This window comes from Triticum dicoccoides, chromosome 6A (genome assembly GCF_002162155.2).
Source record: "Triticum dicoccoides isolate Atlit2015 ecotype Zavitan chromosome 6A, WEW_v2.0, whole genome shotgun sequence".
Lineage (NCBI taxonomy): Eukaryota > Viridiplantae > Streptophyta > Magnoliopsida > Poales > Poaceae > Triticum > Triticum dicoccoides.
Genome location: NC_041390.1, coordinates 614,727,044 through 614,744,922, shown reverse-complemented (window position 1 = coordinate 614,744,922; position 17,879 = coordinate 614,727,044). Strand labels below are relative to the sequence as shown.

The window sequence follows — 17,879 nt, the reverse complement described above, 5'->3', positions numbered from 1 at the left end:
ACGATAAAGTTACTGCGCGCAGTAACTCCACGGGAATCCCAACCGTCCACCGGGGCCGCAGCGGATCCGCTCTGGCGCCGAGGCGCGATAGTGGCGGGCCCCGCCTATGGGCCTGTCCCGTCGCGCGCGTAGGCTGGCAGGACGGCCCAGCCACGTGCCATCGCGTGACAGGCCTAGAATGGGCGGCGGCCTGGAGGCTTAGCTAGCACGCCACTTAAATCCCGCCGCGACGTTCGAAATACTGAGCGAGTCGGAATTGAGTGAGTCCGAATCGAGCGAGTCCGACTCCTTCTAGTCGGCCCGGCAGAAGTCCATCAAAGACCATGTGTTGAGCACCCGGAAAGAGAAACTGCTGAAGCTTTTCGGCCGATCGTCCGTGATGCCTCACCAACTTCGGAGACTACTGTCGGAGTACTGGGCCACGGGTAGGCCAACCCGAGCCCTAGAACCTTTCAAGACATTGGGGCAGGCTGCGCCCCTCAAGACCCCAGGACGAGGAACCGCCTTCAAGAAGTCAACGGCAAGATGGCCGACTGACCACTCACGGCCGAGTCCCAGGGACGACTTCAAGGAGAGCCGACTTCCAGAGAAGCCGGCTTCGAGGAGTCGGCCTGCGACTCCAACAAACCCCATGACTCCATCAAAGGGGACGGGGCATGGGCGTGGCTACAGCGAAGCCCACCCCCGCCCCTTACCAAGGGCAGGCATGGCCACAGCACGCCGTACCCCGGAAGATCTCCGTGCGGCGTGGCATTGTTGCCATCCCGGTCCTGACATCAGCACCACAGGGCCGAATCCTGCACCCACGACGGCTTGTCTGTACGGCCTAGAGGTAGTAGGCCCCACCAGTCAGTGAGACCTCGGGGACGGCAGGAGAACCACCAGTCGGACCCGTCGAGAGTCGGTCCAGGGAGGTCGGCCGAGCCCTCCCCCGGGGCCCACGCACCATTAATCAAGATGTGATGGGGAATGACAACAATGATCGCCCGTCAGGCGGCGGGGCTGTTGCCACGACCTCATGATCAAGCATGCGTCATCAGAAGCACAGCTACAGTAATCAGCAGCCGGCAAGACCCACCCACGGCGGAGCAACCGTGTAAACACTTGGCCATGGTGATCATGCGAAGACCCCGCAAAGCAGCAGTAGGGGTATTATCTCCTCGAAGAGCTTCGAAGCTGGGTAAGATTCGCCTCATCCTGTTTCCAGGCACCGGCGACGTTCTACTTGCCCCCATCATGATAAGTCATCCTTTAGCATATGTCGCACCAAACCCCCGACATGCAGCACATATTTGTGGAGTCAACAAGTAAAACACGCTAGCAGTAATGACCCCAACCAGAGGCAACCATCCAACACAACATATTATTATAGCAGCGGTTCGTGTTCAAGAGTTTCTAGGCCAAACGAGTTCTATAGTCCCAGGGCGGAGGATAGATCTGCATTACAACTTCACACGACACAAACTGCTCCGCTTCGAGGCAGGGCGAGACACATAGCAGGATCCTCAGTGCTCCATGGCCAGCACGCACCGCAGGCAGCCGCCTTCGTGCAGCAGGTCGAACGCCTTGTTGATATCGGTAAGGTTCATGTTGTGGGTGATGTACTCGTCCACCTTGATTTCCTGTGGATGTGAATGATATGTGGTCAGGTTTTGTTTCAGATGGAAAAACTCCTCTTAGCTTGCGGATTATTTCTGTCCGAGAGAGTATGATTGATACCTTGTTCATGTACTTCTCGACGAGCCATGGAACCTGGCTCCGACTCTTGAAGCCACCAAAAGCTGTTCCCTTCCAGACACGGCCAGTGACAAGCTGGAATGGCCGTGTGGCAATCTCCTGGCCAGATGCAGCTACACCAACGACAACGGAGGTACCCCAGCCCTACAGTTAAGAACAAAAATCAGTCAAGGCAAGATATTGTACTTTGGGGTGCTGAAAATCATGAAAGGGATCTGTAAGAGAGAATTTTGAAACAGTAAGAAACATATTTCCATATAAAAACAGGTATATAACATATTACAACACATTTAAACTCTTTTCCCTTTTGGCTCAAACATCTTTCATTTATTTAGAAACAGATATTTGATGATAGCTTAAGTCAGGACTCTAAACTGGCCTAGGTAAGGTATCCTACGAAGAGTTGTGAATAATATGTGAGATGAGTCCACGAAGTTCATGAACATGCCATATACATAAGCTGCAACTCCAGCTTACCTTGTGGCAGCATTCGAGTGCAGCCCTCATGATAGAAACATTTCCGATGCACTCAAAACTGTAATCCACACCACCATCTGTAAGGTCAACTAGGACCTGCTGGATTGGTTTGTCATGGTCTTTTGGGTTCACAAACTCTGTGACTCCAAAGTTCTTAGCTGCAAACAGCAAGTAAAGAAGATAGAATTACAAATAGAAACTTCATTGCTAAATATTAACAAGTAGCATCCAGTTTGCAATCTGATCCAGTAATATTGTGATCAATATTTAACAAGTACAGCACATCAAGTTTGCAAGGATACATTTGTAATACATACTAGCATACTACCACGAGAGAACAAAAGTAGACTCATGGTATATAGATCTGAATGAGCCTAGAAGCCAGTGTTATTCGTTAAGGAGCCCTGTGCGGCATAAAAAAGTCTAGGAAACTTCTGGTTTATATTAACTGAATTCTAGATATTATATATGGGATTTAACCCAAGCAACAACTATATTAAAGATTTCCGTTCGCCACACTAGTCGCAGAAGAACAGTTTCAGTTTCTATTCAAAGCAAGCAGAAGTTTTAAAAAGGCTTCCACAAACGGCATGCACAGCACAAGAAACTTTGGTCTTATAGCAGAGACACGAATGTGAATTACTCTCTTTCAGCAATTGAACAAAAAAAGCATGCAGCTTAAGAGGAAAATTACGATACTATTAGTAGTTTCTAAGCCTTCAGGGGGCGGAATTTACAATGAAGGAAAGGACAGAAACTATAATCATACCAACATCAAACTTCTTGGCATCAATGTCAATGCCAATAATCCGAGAAGCACCAGCTGATTTTGCCCCCTCAGCAACCTAAATTGGAAGTTCAGGTGTCAAAGCTTAGTTTACACACTCAGGTATATAAGTATATCCAGATATATTTTACTTACTGCAAGTCCAACTGTGCCAAGCCCAAAAACAGCAACAACTGAACCTGCTTCAACCTTTGCAGTATTCCATACTGCTCCAAGACCTACATGATTGTAATTTGTAAGATATAAAGAAACTGAGACAATAACTAATTTTGGAAATTATCAAGAGGATAATGTCAAAGGTGCTACACATATTGTTGTCAGCACATAATAGGTGTAAACAACAGTATGGAATCAAGAATCATGTATCAACTCTCAGAAAAAAAGTTTACCAATAAAAGAGTGTGACGGCTAAAAATTTGTTTAAAAGCAGAAATTTGTTTAAAAGCATGTAAAATTACAGAAAAATCTTGTGTGACGGCTAAACTAGACTGCTGATGAATAAAACATCAGATCTGTACAAGGAAAGTGCGGTTAGAACCTACCAGTGGAAACACCACAGCCGAGCAGGCAGACCTTATCCAGGGGCGCCTGCGGGTTGATCTTCGCAACACTGACGTCATGCACAACAGTGTACTGACTGAACGTCGACGTCCCCATGAAATGGTAGATGGGCTTCCCATTCACCGAGAAGCGGCTCTTGCGGTCGCTCATCATGACCCCTACCCCTGTGGCGCCACGAACTTTGCCGCAGAGGTTGGTCTTCCCGCTGTTGCACATCTTGCAGTTCTTGCATTCCGCTTGGTAGCAAGGGATGACATGGTCCCCAGGCTGCACGTCAGTCACCCCTTCGCCAACGCTCTCAACGATTCTATCAGCAGCGACAGAAGTAAACTTATCAGTGCACAGTTATCTTGGCTATGCTTGATGATACATGAAATCTGACAAATTTATAGGCTTACCCAGCAGCCTCATGACCGAGAATGCAAGGAAAGAGACCCTCAGGATCCTGCATAGCAAATTAATAAAATCCTTTCATGACACGACTACAAATTCTAGTAAATCTCTACAGCATGCAGTAGGCTTTCAGGTTTGTACAAACATTTTCTTCTGTACACCAGGTCATGTCACTCTACAGCAATTCCCACACGTTGAGGAACGAATGACCCGTACAATGCTACACATAATTCAATCAATCCCCAATTATTCGGTCTCATTGCGACAATTCATAATAATAATCTAGAAGAAGGAAAAAAAGCAACAGCCTCAGTTGTCCCAGTCTAACTCGTCAAGACGCTACACAAGCGCACCCAGTGGACTAACACTGACGGGAGGAAAAATCCAAGTACCAGCACTGGATAAGTCGCTGGGGTTGGGGGCGGCGGTGACTACCAGCAGTGCCAGCGCTGGCGACGGGTCACCGGGAAACTGCGGCCAGCGAAACCTAGATTCGAGGAAGCGCAGAGCGAGGGAGAGAGGGGGAGGGAAGAGGGGACGAGACCTTGCCGCTCCAGGTGTAGTAGTCGGTGTGGCAGAGCGCGGTGGAGAGGATCTTGATGCGGACCTCGCCGGCCTGCGGCGGCGCCACCTGCACGTCCTCCACCACCAGCGGCTTGTTCGCCTCGTACGCCACCGCCGCTGCGCGCAAACCACGAAACCCCAGATCAGACCAAACAACAATACCAGAATTCAAGACACACTCTACGCACAGCAGCCGGCGCGGAGTGGAGGGGAGTGGACGGGGTTACCTTTGCAGGTGATGACCTGGCCCTGGGTGGAGGACGCCATTGCCGATCGCTTCTTCCCCTGTGCTGTGCTTGGGGCGCGGAGGTGGATGCGAATGCGATGGGAGGGGCAGCGGAGGGGGGGGTGGGGTTGTGGAGGCGGTGGGGATAGGGGGAGGTGGACTGGAAGAGGAGCAGCAGGAGGGCAAGCGGTGGTGGGGGTTTTCAGCTTTGTGAAATGGGCTGGGCCGGGCCGGGCGGGCTCGCTGTGGGTTTGGGATATCCAGAGTTATTGCGAGGCCAGGCTGGCCGCTGGCGGATCGGCGGTCTGAGATCCTAACGGAAAATCCTCTGCAAAAACGGAGTAGAGGTCTCGTACCAAACAAAACAGAGCCAGGATTACTTTTTTTTTTTGCGGGAAACAGAGCCAGGATTACAAGGCCGGCTGGAGCCTTGGAATTTCAGAGAAAAACTCATGTCCATTTCTTTCTTTTTTCCAAACAAAGAGCATTGGAATCTGGAATTACAGAGCGATGAAATCCCCCACTGGTCAGCTGATTTATCTAAGAAAAAAAAAAGACTAGGGTTCGGCTCCTATGAACGCGCCGTGTTTTCGGCCGCCCTGGCCAATTTCCTTGTAATGCATCATAATCTGACCATAATAACAGTCACACACAAAAAAATGCAGTAGAACAATTGATGGCATAAGCTGCAAGCAGCACAGTCCCAGGGTGTTTCACCCCCTTCACTTCAACAAGGCAACACTACCAGTCTACCAGTTTCACACGAACAAACGACACTTTAGCATTTGTACAAAATGCTCCATATGGCGACGAACGCAGCGAATCATTTGCCTTTTACACTCTGAGGGCAAACAGATTTTATAGTTAACTCAAGGTAGCATTGCAGGTTTTTACAGTCTTCCAGGGGGGGTTAAGGCGCCGCGCGAGCTCAGCGGTTTTCAGGAACTGAAAAAGGCAGTTCCAGCTCAAGAAAAAGAGAAACTAAAAGACAGTTCAGTTAGTCCGATTTGTCCTCGGGGTTCATCTGCAGGGCCAGCACCACGAGCCCCACCGCCGCGGCCGCGGACAGGGCCGTCGAAGTGTAGCCGAGAAGCAGCAGCGGGACCTTGAGCGGCTGCATCAGAAAGAAAAAGAAGAACTTTCAGAGAAGGTGGCAGGATGGATGGTGAAGCATACATGATTCAAATGGAACCTATGTAGCCTTCAGTTACCTGGCTGTCGTCTGGACTGCTTTGCACGCCTTGGGCCAGCTGCCAGGAGAAAAACCTGCAGCGGGGCATAGACATGGGATCTCAAATAAGCATTCAGTTGAATATTCGTGCCACCGGGAAAGAGCGTGCATGGCCAGATTATGTAATGAACACGCTTGAGTATCGACCGGTTTAATATGTGAAGCATGATGTGCATGTATCCTTGATTAACTGGACGCCATTAGAATCATATCCGTAGAATGATACTGTTGACCAACAGCTTGTCTGTTGTTAACATAATACTATTGGAGTATTGGATAAGATAAGGAATCACTTACATGAAATCAAATCCAATATAAAAATGTAGTAGTATGAAATGCATGCAGCCCAAACATGAGAAGTATCCAGTAAAATATTCTGGGAAGCTGGTAACTATATTATTGATGTTGGTCAAAAGTGCACATGCGGCATGTTGCTTATGGAAATGTAGCACTATAATTCATGCACAACAGCTGACCAAGAAAATAAAACCAGTTATCTTTACAAGTTTTCTTAACTGAAAGAGATGCTGTACAGGCATAAGGGTCTGGAATTTACCCGAAAACCAGTCCAACTGCAGCACCGATGTATGCATTTTGCGCTGTCAATTCGAATTCAGCTCCTGCAAACTGAAAAAATAAGGGTATGAGATTAGACCGTGTCCGCAGTCCACCTGAAGGTGGATAGGTGATCAAGGTGCAGAGAGGCAAATTTACCTTTAGCTTTCGTTTTTCTTTCGTGGCCTCTACTTCAGCTTGAATCACTGGGCGTTTCGATAGAACCTTACCGATCTTGATCATTGTTTCAGAAATCTACAGAAATACGATAAAAGAATGTTACGTACATTTGTAGATACGTGTGGATGAACTCAACCTTTTCGAAAACAAACCAGAACATGATGCAAGGTAATTTAGCAATGAGATAGAGCATGAAGCCATGCTGAAGCATCGTGACATGATGAATTGAGTTTTCTTCTGCCCAACAGGTTGGATTCCTGTCACTAATACACTAACATTCAGATGTTTTTATCCTGCTGCAACCAATCTTACACAAATGTTGGATATGAATTAGCCCGCTTACTGGCCCCAATTGTATGGTAATGAAATGGACTCATGTTTGCCACATAATCAAATCGTAATCCAGCACTAAACAAATATACGTGTAACAATTTCAGAAGAACAGGATGGACAGACGGTCAGTGAGTTGCTAACCTTCTTGAACTCTCCATTGCCATACTGCCCCATGGTCTGAAACTTCTTTCCAGCTGATGCCAGCCGCTTGCCAAATGCTACGCTATGTAAGGAAAACAGCAAGCAACACAACCTTCAGTCAAGAAACCATGTCATGTAGAACACAAATCCTACCAAAATACAGATGAGATCCGTGCCTGATTTCGCGCTGGCAGTCAAGTAGGGCGCCATTGACGGCAGCTGCTTGGCAAGGTTATTTGATGCTTCTGTGTTAGCCATCTCCCATGCTTTTCCCAGGTCCAGCAGCAGATCACCGACTTCTTGGCCACACTGTCTCCCAGCAAACAAACAACAACAGTTGGACACGGTTGCACCAAAATAGAGCTCTGATGTTTATTAGATTGAATCACTGAATTCTGAGGTACGTACCTCATTCAGAACAGGCCCGTTGGAGAGATCGAATGCTGCGTCATTCAGCTTCAAGAAAAATCAAGCAGAAATTGTTGGATGGATTAACCAGACTAGAAGTTGTAACTGCGGTTCAAACTCGCCATAGTGATGCAATTTCAGTATGTGTTGTTCAATAACTTGGCTAGGTATGTACCCAACCAAGTTCCACATTTGTTTAGCCACTAAGTAACAAAAGTAGTCAAAGAACAAATGGTGAGCCTCAACTTCAGCATAAGATAGGCAATTTTTTGCCAGCCACATTCTGACGCTTTACTGGGATTATCCTCAGTGAGTGTACATTTATTAACTGTGCAGAGGAGCTTGGATCGGAGCTGAGAAGGGGGTAGTGAATGCTTACATCGAGGCGAAGGTCGCGAGGCAGCAGGGACAGGAATTTGGGCGGGAGCACCAAGCAATCCTACCACCAGAACAACGGAATCAGAAGTTCAGAACCCATTGAATCCACAGGCTTCGCCAAAATTTAAACTGAATGTAGATACAAAGAGCCAGAGGAGAATAAGTGGCTTACTGCGAGTTCCTGGAGGAGGGGCAGGACGGGCTCCTCGTCGGGGTCGCCGCCGCCGCCGGTCGAGGAGGAGGCGAGGGGCTTGGAGGAGTCGGAGGAGACGGCGAGCAGGGGGCTCGGGCACCTTCGCCGCCGGAGAAGGAAGCGCGTGGGGCGGGAGGAGCCGGAGCACGAGGCGGCGGCGCCGCCGCCGGCCGGGAGAGGCGAGGCGAGCAGCGGGCAGCGGAGCACGGCTGTGGCCATTGGTTCTGAAACAGTATTGTTTTTTCTCACTTCTTTTTTTCGTTTTGTTTTGCGCACGTCTTTGCCGACAAGGCTGTGGGCCCACGCTATCACTTCTCTTCCAATAGAGTTGGGCACAAATCTGCTTTCGTTTTTCTGAGTTGCCACGTCAGAAATATACGAGAGAATATGTGGTATACTGAACATGAATATTCGAGAGAAGAATGACGGAAAAACTATATACTCCCTCGGTTCACTTTGTTTTTTTTTCTGATTCAGATGTATATAGGTGCATTTTAATGTGTAGGTTCACACATTTTAGTTTGTTTGTAGTCCATATTAAAATATTAAAAAATATATTTTTGAACAAAGTGGCATTAAACTGTGTTATGGTCTTTATCATGGTAAACACCAGACTGTATTTAACAAGTAAAGTAGTTTTGTGAATTCAAGACATAGATGATGGACAAGGTCTTTTAGAACACCTAATGTTATTGTGACGGTCAATATTCCTTTTAGGAGCTCACTCGACAATTATAATATAAAGAAGGTACAATGCACCCTATTTGAAAGAAAAGCAAAAAAAAAAGTATTTACCCACCCTGTGTTCAATTATGAGATGAGTTGAGGTTTTTTGGTAGCTACCAAATGAGGACCATGTTGTGTGTGTTAGGCTTCTACACTTCTTGAAGAAACCATAATTTCTTTACTAGGTTTAGAAAGAAGTGATCCATACATCTTTTACAAATACTACAAAAAAGGTAGTGGGGATACTACGGTTTATAAAACCATTATATTTGTTCATGTATGTTGGAGTTATTTCTGGCAAATTCCTCGATAGGTTATATCGGCTAGGCGACTAGACCAGAGGGGAAACATGAGATGTGTTACACGATTCAGACCGTCAAGGTGGAGATAAAACCCTACTTCATGCTCGTATTTATTAATTTTGGTCTATAGGTGTGTACAATGATGATCGAGGGATTGAAAATAATCTCTAAGGTTCTATCACTATCAACTAGTCCTACCCCATCTTATATGGATACCGGGCTCCAGGATTTACATGATCCTAGTTGGTTAGGCTTGCGGGAGGTCCTCCTGGATGCCAGCTTCCTTTTCGTACACTCCAAGCCTTTCGAATCCTTCTCTCCGTGGGGCCCATGGGGTGGGGTGTTAACCCAGGGCCTAAACCGACCTAAGGAGCCTGGGCTAGCCTACTCAGGCCGTCTTTCGGTAGATGAGGCACCCCTAAACCGTAACACTGTCAACGGCCGTTGAACCGATCTTCGATCTTGGTTGCATTTCGGACGGGGCCAACATGTAGACGTCAATTTTGTAAGCTTGTCGAGGTCGCAACCAGTTCATGAAGCTCTGTTAAAAGTAGTTATGCGTGGCTCAGTTCTTTAAAACAAGCAGTGCTTCTCGGCCCATCTTATTTGGCTATTATGCTTCCTGAATTCGGTTGGCCCATCTGAACGACAGCCGCATCCGATCTTGAGTTTTTGCTGTAGATAGCCAATCCTCATGGAGAAGTTTCCCAGCGAAGCTAGTTTCTCGGGGGTCGATTTTCCACAAAACACTTACGAGGGCTAGGCTCCGGTCCAAGCTGGTTAAGCCAAATCAGTTCGGGCCTGCTGACTGCTGGTCAAGATGATGTGTGTGTCATGAGCCCCATCAAGGCCACATCCTGTCAGTCATGATGATGTGACTAGAATGCACGCCTCGGGCGCCAGCACCATTAACACATCAAATTATTTGAGACCATGCTTTCAAAAACACAATATTCTCCTAAAACTCCAGGAAAACTAAGTTTTTGAATGTAGCCTTAGACGTTTGAACCCAACGGGAATAAGTTCTATCAACCAGTTATCACCTTGTGAATCTTGTATCACACATGGTGGGGGACACAAAATAATGGCAAGTTAGTATGTTGGACACTACCCAAACTGAGTGCGCCAAGATAAATGTGGACAGGTCGTTCCTTCTATCTCCGGATGGACTGCTTTTAGAGGTGTGGGATAGGATGCATGTTCATCTTTGCGACTATTCATGATGCATGTTGTGATGCAGAAGAAGTGGAACTTCTCACTCGCCTGAAGAGCCTTCGAAGGGTGAGAAATGTTATTGTTCTACCATTATCACCTATATGTTGGCATACCGAGCTCTTGATATGTAAGACCTTTCTGGATTGCGTCATGGTTTTCTTTTTTTCAACATGTTAAGAAGGCGGCATTTGAGCTAGAAGGGTTGCGATTACTCATTGTCAAAGAGATGGAAGATGGGCTAGCTAATTGTCATTTTGGAACGATGGTGTCCTACCCAATGTAGCATCTACTATCACTGTAGATTGTAAACCTATATGATTAATATATCCCACATTTTCCTCAAAAAAGCTCCACTTGGTTCATTTCCATTACAATTGTTATCAAACCATCACAAGTTGTTCTGTTTTCAGAGTGTCTAATCATACTCTTAGGACCTATTCGGCAACTGCCCATCTCCTGGCTTCTCTAAGTCAGCAGACGAAGCTGGGCCAAACAGGTCAGCTCCGTGAAGTTAGCTTTACAAACTCTAAGATGGTTTGTAGTGCAAAAATGAGGAGCTGGTGTTTTGGCGATCCCATGAGTTGCAAAATAAGGAATTCACATTATTTATGGAGAGCTACCACCGCGAAGTGAAAGAAAACGATTCGTACCAGGGAAGAAAAGAACGAAGCAAGTACCTTTCCTCCCTACCATGCTAGAATCGAGCTTAAGTGCTTAACATGTTAAGCGGCTACCAGCCCAAGACTAGCGATCGTGGATCTGGGAGTTCTGTTGCCGAATGGTTCTTTCGAACCACGAGTTTCGTCGGGAAGATGGAAGCGAATCGAGGAGCTGGATTTGAGGATTTCTGGCGTTGGGCAGTTGCCGAACAGGTACTTAGCATCATGAAACAATGTAAGTTTTATACATTAATGTAGCGCAAATTCCCTACAAAGCAAATTGTATGATCTTGTTGCATACTACATAACATTGTTGAACTATGAGCATCCATCACTCTATAAAATCATACTAAAATATACCACACCACAAAGTCATGAACAAATAATGATAGCCAGTTCCTTCTGTAAGCACTAAACCCAAACACCGGATGGGCCAGCAAAAACACTACGGACCGAGCCGACCAACCCTCTAGGCCTCGGGCTTGAGGATGCCGTTGACGACGGACAAGCCGACGAGGACCCCGAGCGCCTCTGCGCCGGCGACCACGCCGGCCTGCACGAGCGCGTCGCCGGCGAGCCCCGCCTCGGCGGCCAGCTGCATGCCCTCCCCGGCGACCTCCTTCCCGGCCTCCGCCACCGCCTCCCCGCCGGCCTCCACGGCCTCCACCGCGGCCTCGCCCACCTCCCGCGCGGCCTCCTCCGCCCGCTCCAGCTTCTTCCGGATGCCGAAGAGCCCGATGCTGCCGGCAGCGTTCGCGGACGGCGCCACCGCCGCCAACGACGACCCGGCACCCGCGGCCGACAGCAGGAGGAGCACGGCCGAGCGCCGGTCGAACCGCGTTGCGGAGGCGACGACGCTGCGCATGCGGCGCCGGGCGGCGGACGGGGCCGCGTGGAGCGCGAGGCTGGAGGTGGCGGAGATGGCCATGGCCGGCGGCGAGGTGTGTGGGGCTCGCGCGCGTCTGCTCGATCGGCTCAGGCGTGCGTGCGTGCGGTGAGGAGTGGTGGTGTGTGGCAGGGAGGAGGCTGCCCCTCCTCTCGTAGTCGGGCTGGGAGGATGTGGTGGTCTGGTGGACACCGGTGGTTTGGTTGTCCCTCGTCGCGCCAACGAGGAGACATGTCACGCTCAAACCACACCAGTGGCTCCCGCTTGATTTGTTTTTATTTTTGTTTTTTTGTGAACAAAAATAAAAATATCTCTGTTTTCTTTCATGTTACCAACACTTTTTGTGGGAAATTCTCACGCTTTCTTTGTGCCACTTTGGATGTTGTGGGCAATGGTGGCTTTGGTTGCTCCTCGTCGCGCCAACGAAGAGGAGACATGTCACTCACACCAGTGGCTCCGGCTTGATTTGGTAATCTTTTAGTTGTTTTTTTTTTGATCTCTATTGTTGTATTTCTGTTACCAATACTTTTAGTAAAAAAAAGCTTTTGTAGCTTCTCGATGACTCCTTTGGATTGTAGGATTTTTTATAAGGTTAGAATTGAAAAAAACTATATAATATCCCTTGGGATTACAAGGCACGGGTTGAATTTATATAGATGGCCAAATATACATGGGCTCAAACAATATTTTCACTTCGTGAGTGTGACGGATTTTGCTCTATCACGTTCAGATCTTTTTGTTCCTCTAAAGTTCCTTATTTATCCCATGGGTACCATTCGAGTACACCATTTGAAGTATTCATACATTTTTAAACCATACGTTAATCCACACACATAAGCCCAGTCACATGTTTTGGATATTCTCATGTTTTGAAATTTAGCCATCCAAGATGACCTTAGCTTATGTGCATCTCTCGTGGCTTGGTGAGTATGGTCACCAACTCACCATCGTATTGGAAATAAAGTTTTGTTAAACAGGTTTTCTTTAGTTTTCACCGAACGGAAGATCGTTCGTTATGATGTATATCACACAATCAAGATCTAAGCTAGTCAAAATAGTGTGACATAACCTCGTGTCGACAAATTTGGGTCAGCTTCGCCGACGAGATCCATGTTTATGTCCTGATTGTTCGTGCCATCTGTCTACTCCATGAAGCGTGCGCACACTAACTCATGGAATTGACACCCAATTTTGTAGGTTTTCCATGAAAAAAATTGTAAATTTTAACATTTTGATAAAAGATATGACTAGCAAAACACCGGTAGGCGTGACCCTCATGGATAATAAATAAAATTTTAAAATGTCATATGATGATGTGCGAGTAGTTAAAAGAATTGTTTTATTTGCTTTTTGATGTAATATGATATATTAAAAGTTTAGTATCACAATGGCATAAGCAATCTGTGAACATTATTGTGTTTAGTAATTTAACAAATAATAGTTTAAATTTCGTAAAATTATGAAATGATTGGAGTATATTGAGTAAAGTCTTGATTCATCATGTCCACTCAATATAGTATATGTTTAGCCAACCCATCGTTTAACAAGAACAAAATAAGTTGTAAGGAGATCAAAACAATGTCGTACGGAGAGAATGAGGCAATAGAATCTAATTCCGCAGCATTAGACATATATCAATTGGTACATCCGTCGACCATGTTATAACTTTGAATGAACATATCGTCCCCGTTGTGGCTCTTGCAGTGTGCTCAAACAAGAAATGAATGTCTAGTCACTGGTCTGTAATTCACAAGAATAATTGTATCACCTAAGTTGTGATTTTTATGGTATAAAAGCATCGCAGAAACCTTTTAAAAGGTTTTTCTATGTGAAGAAACAACTAATCTCTAATGTCTTTTTTATCAAAGACTAAGTTGTGCCGGATATCCCTAACTATGATTTCCTACAACATGTGTTATTTAGTTATGTTCTTATTTTGTCTGTGAGATGTGATATTACTAGTTCAGAAAGTATATTTCAACTTGGAAAATAGATCCAAAATTGTCCATTGCTGCATTTTTTTTGCATTAGAAAAGGTTTGAATATGCACGGTTGTTATGTTAATGTTAGTAGTATAAAAGAAATTTAGAAGTTTTGCATCTAGCTTGCACATATGTAGTTTCTCATGTAGCAAACGAAATAGATATGGTAAGAATGTAGGACTGGTTTACCGTTCATTTGAGCGTGTCGATATCATTCGTTTAAATTCTATGGCACACCATCTTAATTCATAGGGGTTCTGTCGGCGGATCATTTGATGGCCTCCAGCACTACATTTCTCAACTATGGATACATGTATGCACAACATAAATTATGCATTGACAAGCTGACAAGGCATAGCGACGGGACTGGTCGGTCTTACCGTCAGAGCACTCGGACACCAGTTATGTTTTTGGCACCATTGGAACTCAATGGTGAGCATCTCCAGGGAAACCGTCTTGGACAGATTGGCTACTAAGGCCTTTCACTATGTATCTGGTGCCAAAACTCTGAAAAGTATGCCACATACACATAGATGTCAAATGAAAATAATTTAGCACCGATCACACAATGTCGAAGAATCTGGCATCGATTGGAACTCAAGCCCACTCATATAAACTAGTATAAATCAACCTTGGCCACCCCACTGCCAGCGTCCCTTCCTGGCTGTTGCATGGGCTGACATGGTTTACTTTATTGCATGGAAGGATTTGGCATCAAAGCAAGTAGGTGCTTCGGTGCCCAGAAATTTTTGTTTGGCATCGCTTGGGCAATGTAGGGCATCGGTGCCAAATACCCAAAAAACAAATTTAGCACCGCTTTTGGCCTATATAGTGGAAGGCCTAAGAGCTTGTGTCCCATCTGTTGGGGCGGCATCGTCTTTGACTTGTCGCTGATGTTCACCCCCGTCGTGCATGCATTGTACAACACCAACGACAAAAAACAATCAAAACATAAAAGCAGCTATGAGCTAATTTCACTTCATTTGTTCTTTTATTTCTTTCCTTTTTGTGAAGTTGTCTTTTCCCCCAAATTCCCCTTAATATGCCAATGAAAAGAAAACTTTGCTACTTTGTTAGCCTCTATCCGCGTGGTGTGGTCGCCATCAAACCAAGAAAAGGTGGAAGAAAATTGTCACCGTCATAAATGATCTGTCACAATACTTACAACTTACGAGCTTCATGGTGCTCTGATGTTTGTGTATGTGTCTTTGTACTCTTGCCTCTAATGTATTATATCATCTCTCAGAAAATTAGTATTGCAGTGTATATTACATTTGCAGTTGCAATATGCATTGACAATGTTGAATTGGAAAAAAAACTCTGAGTTGATTCTCCAAACAACAGCTTAGTGTTCACATGAATCTGGCATAACTGCTAGTAGAAAGAATGGTAACGGATCCATCTCGGACAAATATGTACACTTAATTAGGTACTCTATCATCCTCAGCCCAATAATTTGTGAGAAAAATATAAAACCAAGTTGCAAGCGGATCTAAAAGAATGTGGTTCCAAGATCATGGAACCATGGAAATATATGCTCACCAGCAACCCCAATAATTTTCAGTCACAATTTCACATCATTAAATACATATCAATCTTCCCTCGCAAAAAAATACATATCAAATTTTCTTTTAGAAAAGTAAGGCTTTCCCCCGCTCCACCTCGACGAACGAAGCCACCAAATATACACCATGTTGGCATATCAGATCAGGCGATGCAAGAACCATGTGTTACTGCTCTCGGAATGCGCTCCCACGAGCAATCGATGGCTTATTTGCTGCTCCGTGATCTGCATTGCGAGGAAGCATTGCATAAACCCCGATGCGAGTTTCTCCAATGTGAAGAAACAATCCAGCTCTCTAGTATCTCTTCCCCAGGGCCAAGTTGACCCGGATCTCCCTGCCTTCGATTTCCTGCAAGACGCGTTGTTATTCAGTTAACTTCAGTTATGTCATGAAATCTGATTATTTTTATTGGACCTGTGAAAAATGAATTTCCAAGCAGAACCAAGTTAGTTAACAAAACAGAGTTCATCTTGCCACATTCTGCATTTGAAGGGTTTGCAGGTACTAGTGTCAGGTTAGTGATCATCACCACATTAGGAAACAATTCAGTAGCTTGTACCAAGACATGCACATCTGCAGCTTCTCATGTACCAAACATGAAGGGAGATGGTGTCAGGCAGTGTTTCTTACCGTTCCGTTGAGCGTCTCGATGGCCTGGTCCATCTCCTCCTTGGTGGAGTAGCAGACGAAGCCGTAGCCGCGGGAGCGGCCGGTCTCGCCGTCGTAGAGCACCCGGGCGCCGACCACGTTGCCGCAGCGCTGGAACGCGTCGGTCAGCATCTCCGGGGTGACCGTCCACGACAGGTTGCCCACGAAGAGCTTGTGCTCCGTCTCCGGGTACAGCGGCGCCTTCGGCTTCGGCCTGTCGGCCATGTTCACCCTCATCGTGCGCCCGCTGTACAACTGAAAGAACAACCGAAACGTAAAATCGATCATGAATTCCATTGCAGCACTGTGCGGAGTGATGGTAGATAGATTGAGCAGAGTGCTCACGGTGCCGTCGAGGTTCTTGATGACCCGCTCGCAGTCCTCGAGCGTGCTCATCGTCACGAAGGCGAAGCCCCGGCTCCTCCCCGTCGTCCGGTCGTACAGCACCTGAAAAATGCAATGCAGGCGTTTGAGATCAAGATCGATCATGCAGGTTAAGTAGGATGCCGGATGAGCTCTAGTCAAAATAGTGATCTGATCATGTATGTGGAATTAAGGTAACCATTTCAGCAAACAGCGTGCGTGCGCGCGCGTACCTCGACCATCTCCGGGACGGCGTGGTCCTGCACGATGCCGGCGAGCAGCGCGCTGTCGCAGTTGTACGGCAGGTTCCCGAAGTAGAGCTTGGTGGCGCTGCTCCCGGTGCTGGTGCTTCCATCGCCGCCGTCCGAGCTCGCCTCCGCGGCCGCACCCTGCTCCGCCTCCTCCGGCTGCGGCTCCTCGACCTCCCCTGCTGGCTCATCCTCTTCCAGCTGCCCCGGGGCTTCCTGTACTACTTCTTCCTCCTGCGCCTCCTCGACAGCCGTGGCTTCCTCCTGCGACGCCAACGCGACGACGGCGAGCGCGCGCCTGCTCCCCCGCGGCACCGGCACGACGGGCGCGGCGGCAATGAGCCGGTGCGCGTGCGGACGGGACGACGACGCGCGCGCCGGGCGGGGGAACGCGGACGCGGCGTGGTCGGCCTGGAACGGGAGGCGCAGCGCCGCCGCCGTGCGCGCCGCGGAGAGGCAGGAGTGCGCCATGGCGCCCGGCCGCGAGCTTAGCGCTTGCGAGGGGGAGGTACGAAGCAAAAGCTCGAGGTGGTGATGTGGAGCGGCACAGGGCCAAGCAGCAGGGGACGGTGGAAGAGGGGATAAGGGGAGGTGGTTTAGTACGGGCCGCTGACACGTGGGCCCTTCGGCGTGGTTCCTGCTCTCCTTTCCACCTTTTTGAACTACCACTTGCATTTTTCTCTAGCAGAGGTGAAACAGACCATACACATCCAGAGCGAGAATTGGAATGAAAAGTATCTTGGCCTCCTGGTCCATGTGGGTTAATCAAAGAAGAAAGCCTTCGCTTATGTCAAAGGTTCAATGGCGGGGAAGGTTTATGGATGGCAAGAGCGGCTCAAAGCGAAAGTAGGGAAGGAGACTCTAGTGAAAGCAGTTGCGCAGGCCATACCAACCTTCGCTATGTGGTGCTTCTATCTGACAAAGTCATTCTGCCAAGAATTAAGTTCGCCTATGGGGAAGTATTGGTGGAGCCAGCAAGAGAAGGAAAACACGCTTCACTGGATCAGTTGGGAAAACTTGACACGGTCTAAAGCTCAAGGAGGACTCGAGTTCAGGGATATGCATAGCTTCAACCTAGCTATGCTTTCTCGGCAGATCTGGCGTTTGATCTAAAACCCGGA

General features: G+C 47.3%; 4 protein-coding genes across 5 annotated transcripts; all 4 read right to left on the bottom strand.

The window, feature by feature from the left end:
- Window positions 1-1,324: 1,324 nt before the first annotated feature.
- LOC119318496 (alcohol dehydrogenase class-3-like) lies at window positions 1,325-4,909 on the bottom strand. Its single transcript, XM_037593067.1, has 9 exons — window positions 4,747-4,909; window positions 4,500-4,636; window positions 3,961-4,007; window positions 3,544-3,869; window positions 3,137-3,219; window positions 2,984-3,059; window positions 2,215-2,372; window positions 1,720-1,881; window positions 1,325-1,622 (listed from the first exon to the last, which is right to left on the bottom strand). The coding sequence occupies exons 1-9, from the start codon at window positions 4,784-4,786 to the stop codon at window positions 1,506-1,508; spliced, it is 1,146 nt and encodes a 381-aa protein (XP_037448964.1). The 5' UTR covers window positions 4,787-4,909; the 3' UTR covers window positions 1,325-1,505.
- A 496-nt stretch (window positions 4,910-5,405) lies between these two features.
- Window positions 5,406-8,399, bottom strand: LOC119318495. 2 transcript variants are annotated; one of them, XM_037593065.1, is made up of 9 exons: window positions 8,144-8,399; window positions 7,973-8,032; window positions 7,594-7,641; window positions 7,362-7,494; window positions 7,186-7,262; window positions 6,691-6,786; window positions 6,533-6,603; window positions 5,957-6,011; window positions 5,406-5,883 (listed from the first exon to the last, which is right to left on the bottom strand). In XM_037593065.1, the coding sequence occupies exons 1-9, from the start codon at window positions 8,381-8,383 to the stop codon at window positions 5,743-5,745; spliced, it is 921 nt and encodes a 306-aa protein (XP_037448962.1). In that variant the 5' UTR covers window positions 8,384-8,399; the 3' UTR covers window positions 5,406-5,742. The 2 variants fall into 2 exon arrangements, with proteins under 2 accessions (XP_037448962.1, XP_037448963.1); XM_037593066.1 differs by having other exon boundaries at window positions 5,406-5,859.
- Window positions 8,400-11,292: 2,893 nt separating this feature from the next.
- LOC119318494 lies at window positions 11,293-12,132 on the bottom strand. The gene has a single exon (XM_037593063.1). It carries the CDS (start codon window positions 11,992-11,994, stop codon window positions 11,536-11,538), a length of 459 nt encoding a protein of 152 aa, XP_037448960.1. The 5' UTR covers window positions 11,995-12,132; the 3' UTR covers window positions 11,293-11,535.
- Window positions 12,133-15,350: 3,218 nt separating this feature from the next.
- Window positions 15,351-17,313, bottom strand: LOC119318493 (28 kDa ribonucleoprotein, chloroplastic-like). The gene is made up of 4 exons (XM_037593062.1): window positions 16,744-17,313; window positions 16,493-16,594; window positions 16,130-16,402; window positions 15,351-15,847 (listed from the first exon to the last, which is right to left on the bottom strand). Exons 1-4 carry the CDS (start codon window positions 17,227-17,229, stop codon window positions 15,794-15,796), a joined length of 915 nt encoding a protein of 304 aa, XP_037448959.1. The 5' UTR covers window positions 17,230-17,313; the 3' UTR covers window positions 15,351-15,793.
- Window positions 17,314-17,879: the final 566 nt, after the last annotated feature.

Excerpts from the sequence above, each read along its gene's own strand:
- LOC119318496 (XM_037593067.1), bottom strand. The coding sequence starts at position 4,786 with ATGGCGTCCTCCACCCAGGGCCAGGTCATCACCTGCAAAG. Across the intron at positions 4,008-4,499 it reads ACTACACCTGGAGCGGCAAG|GATCCTGAGGGTCTCTTTCC; the intron begins GTCTCGTCCCCT and ends TTTGCTATGCAG. Across the intron at positions 3,060-3,136 it reads TTGGCACAGTTGGACTTGCA|GTTGCTGAGGGGGCAAAATC; the intron begins GTAAGTAAAATA and ends CTTCCAATTTAG.
- LOC119318493 (XM_037593062.1), bottom strand. The coding sequence starts at position 17,229 with ATGGCGCACTCCTGCCTCTCCGCGGCGCGCACGGCGGCGGCGCTGCGC. Across the intron at positions 16,595-16,743 it reads CCGTCCCGGAGATGGTCGAG|GTGCTGTACGACCGGACGAC; the intron begins GTACGCGCGCGC and ends TGCATTTTTCAG. Across the intron at positions 16,403-16,492 it reads TCAAGAACCTCGACGGCACC|TTGTACAGCGGGCGCACGAT; the intron begins GTGAGCACTCTG and ends TTGTTCTTTCAG.
- LOC119318494 (XM_037593063.1), bottom strand. The coding sequence starts at position 11,994 with ATGGCCATCTCCGCCACCTCCAGCCTCGCGCTCCACGCGGCCCCGTCC.
- LOC119318495 (XM_037593065.1), bottom strand. The coding sequence starts at position 8,383 with ATGGCCACAGCCGTGCTCCGCTGCCCGCTGCTCGCCTCGCCTCTCCCG. Across the intron at positions 6,787-7,185 it reads GCAATGGAGAGTTCAAGAAG|ATTTCTGAAACAATGATCAA; the intron begins GTTAGCAACTCA and ends GTATTTCTGTAG. Across the intron at positions 5,884-5,956 it reads GCAGTCCAGACGACAGCCAG|TTCTTCTTTTTCTTTCTGAT; the intron begins GTAACTGAAGGC and ends CTTCTCTGAAAG.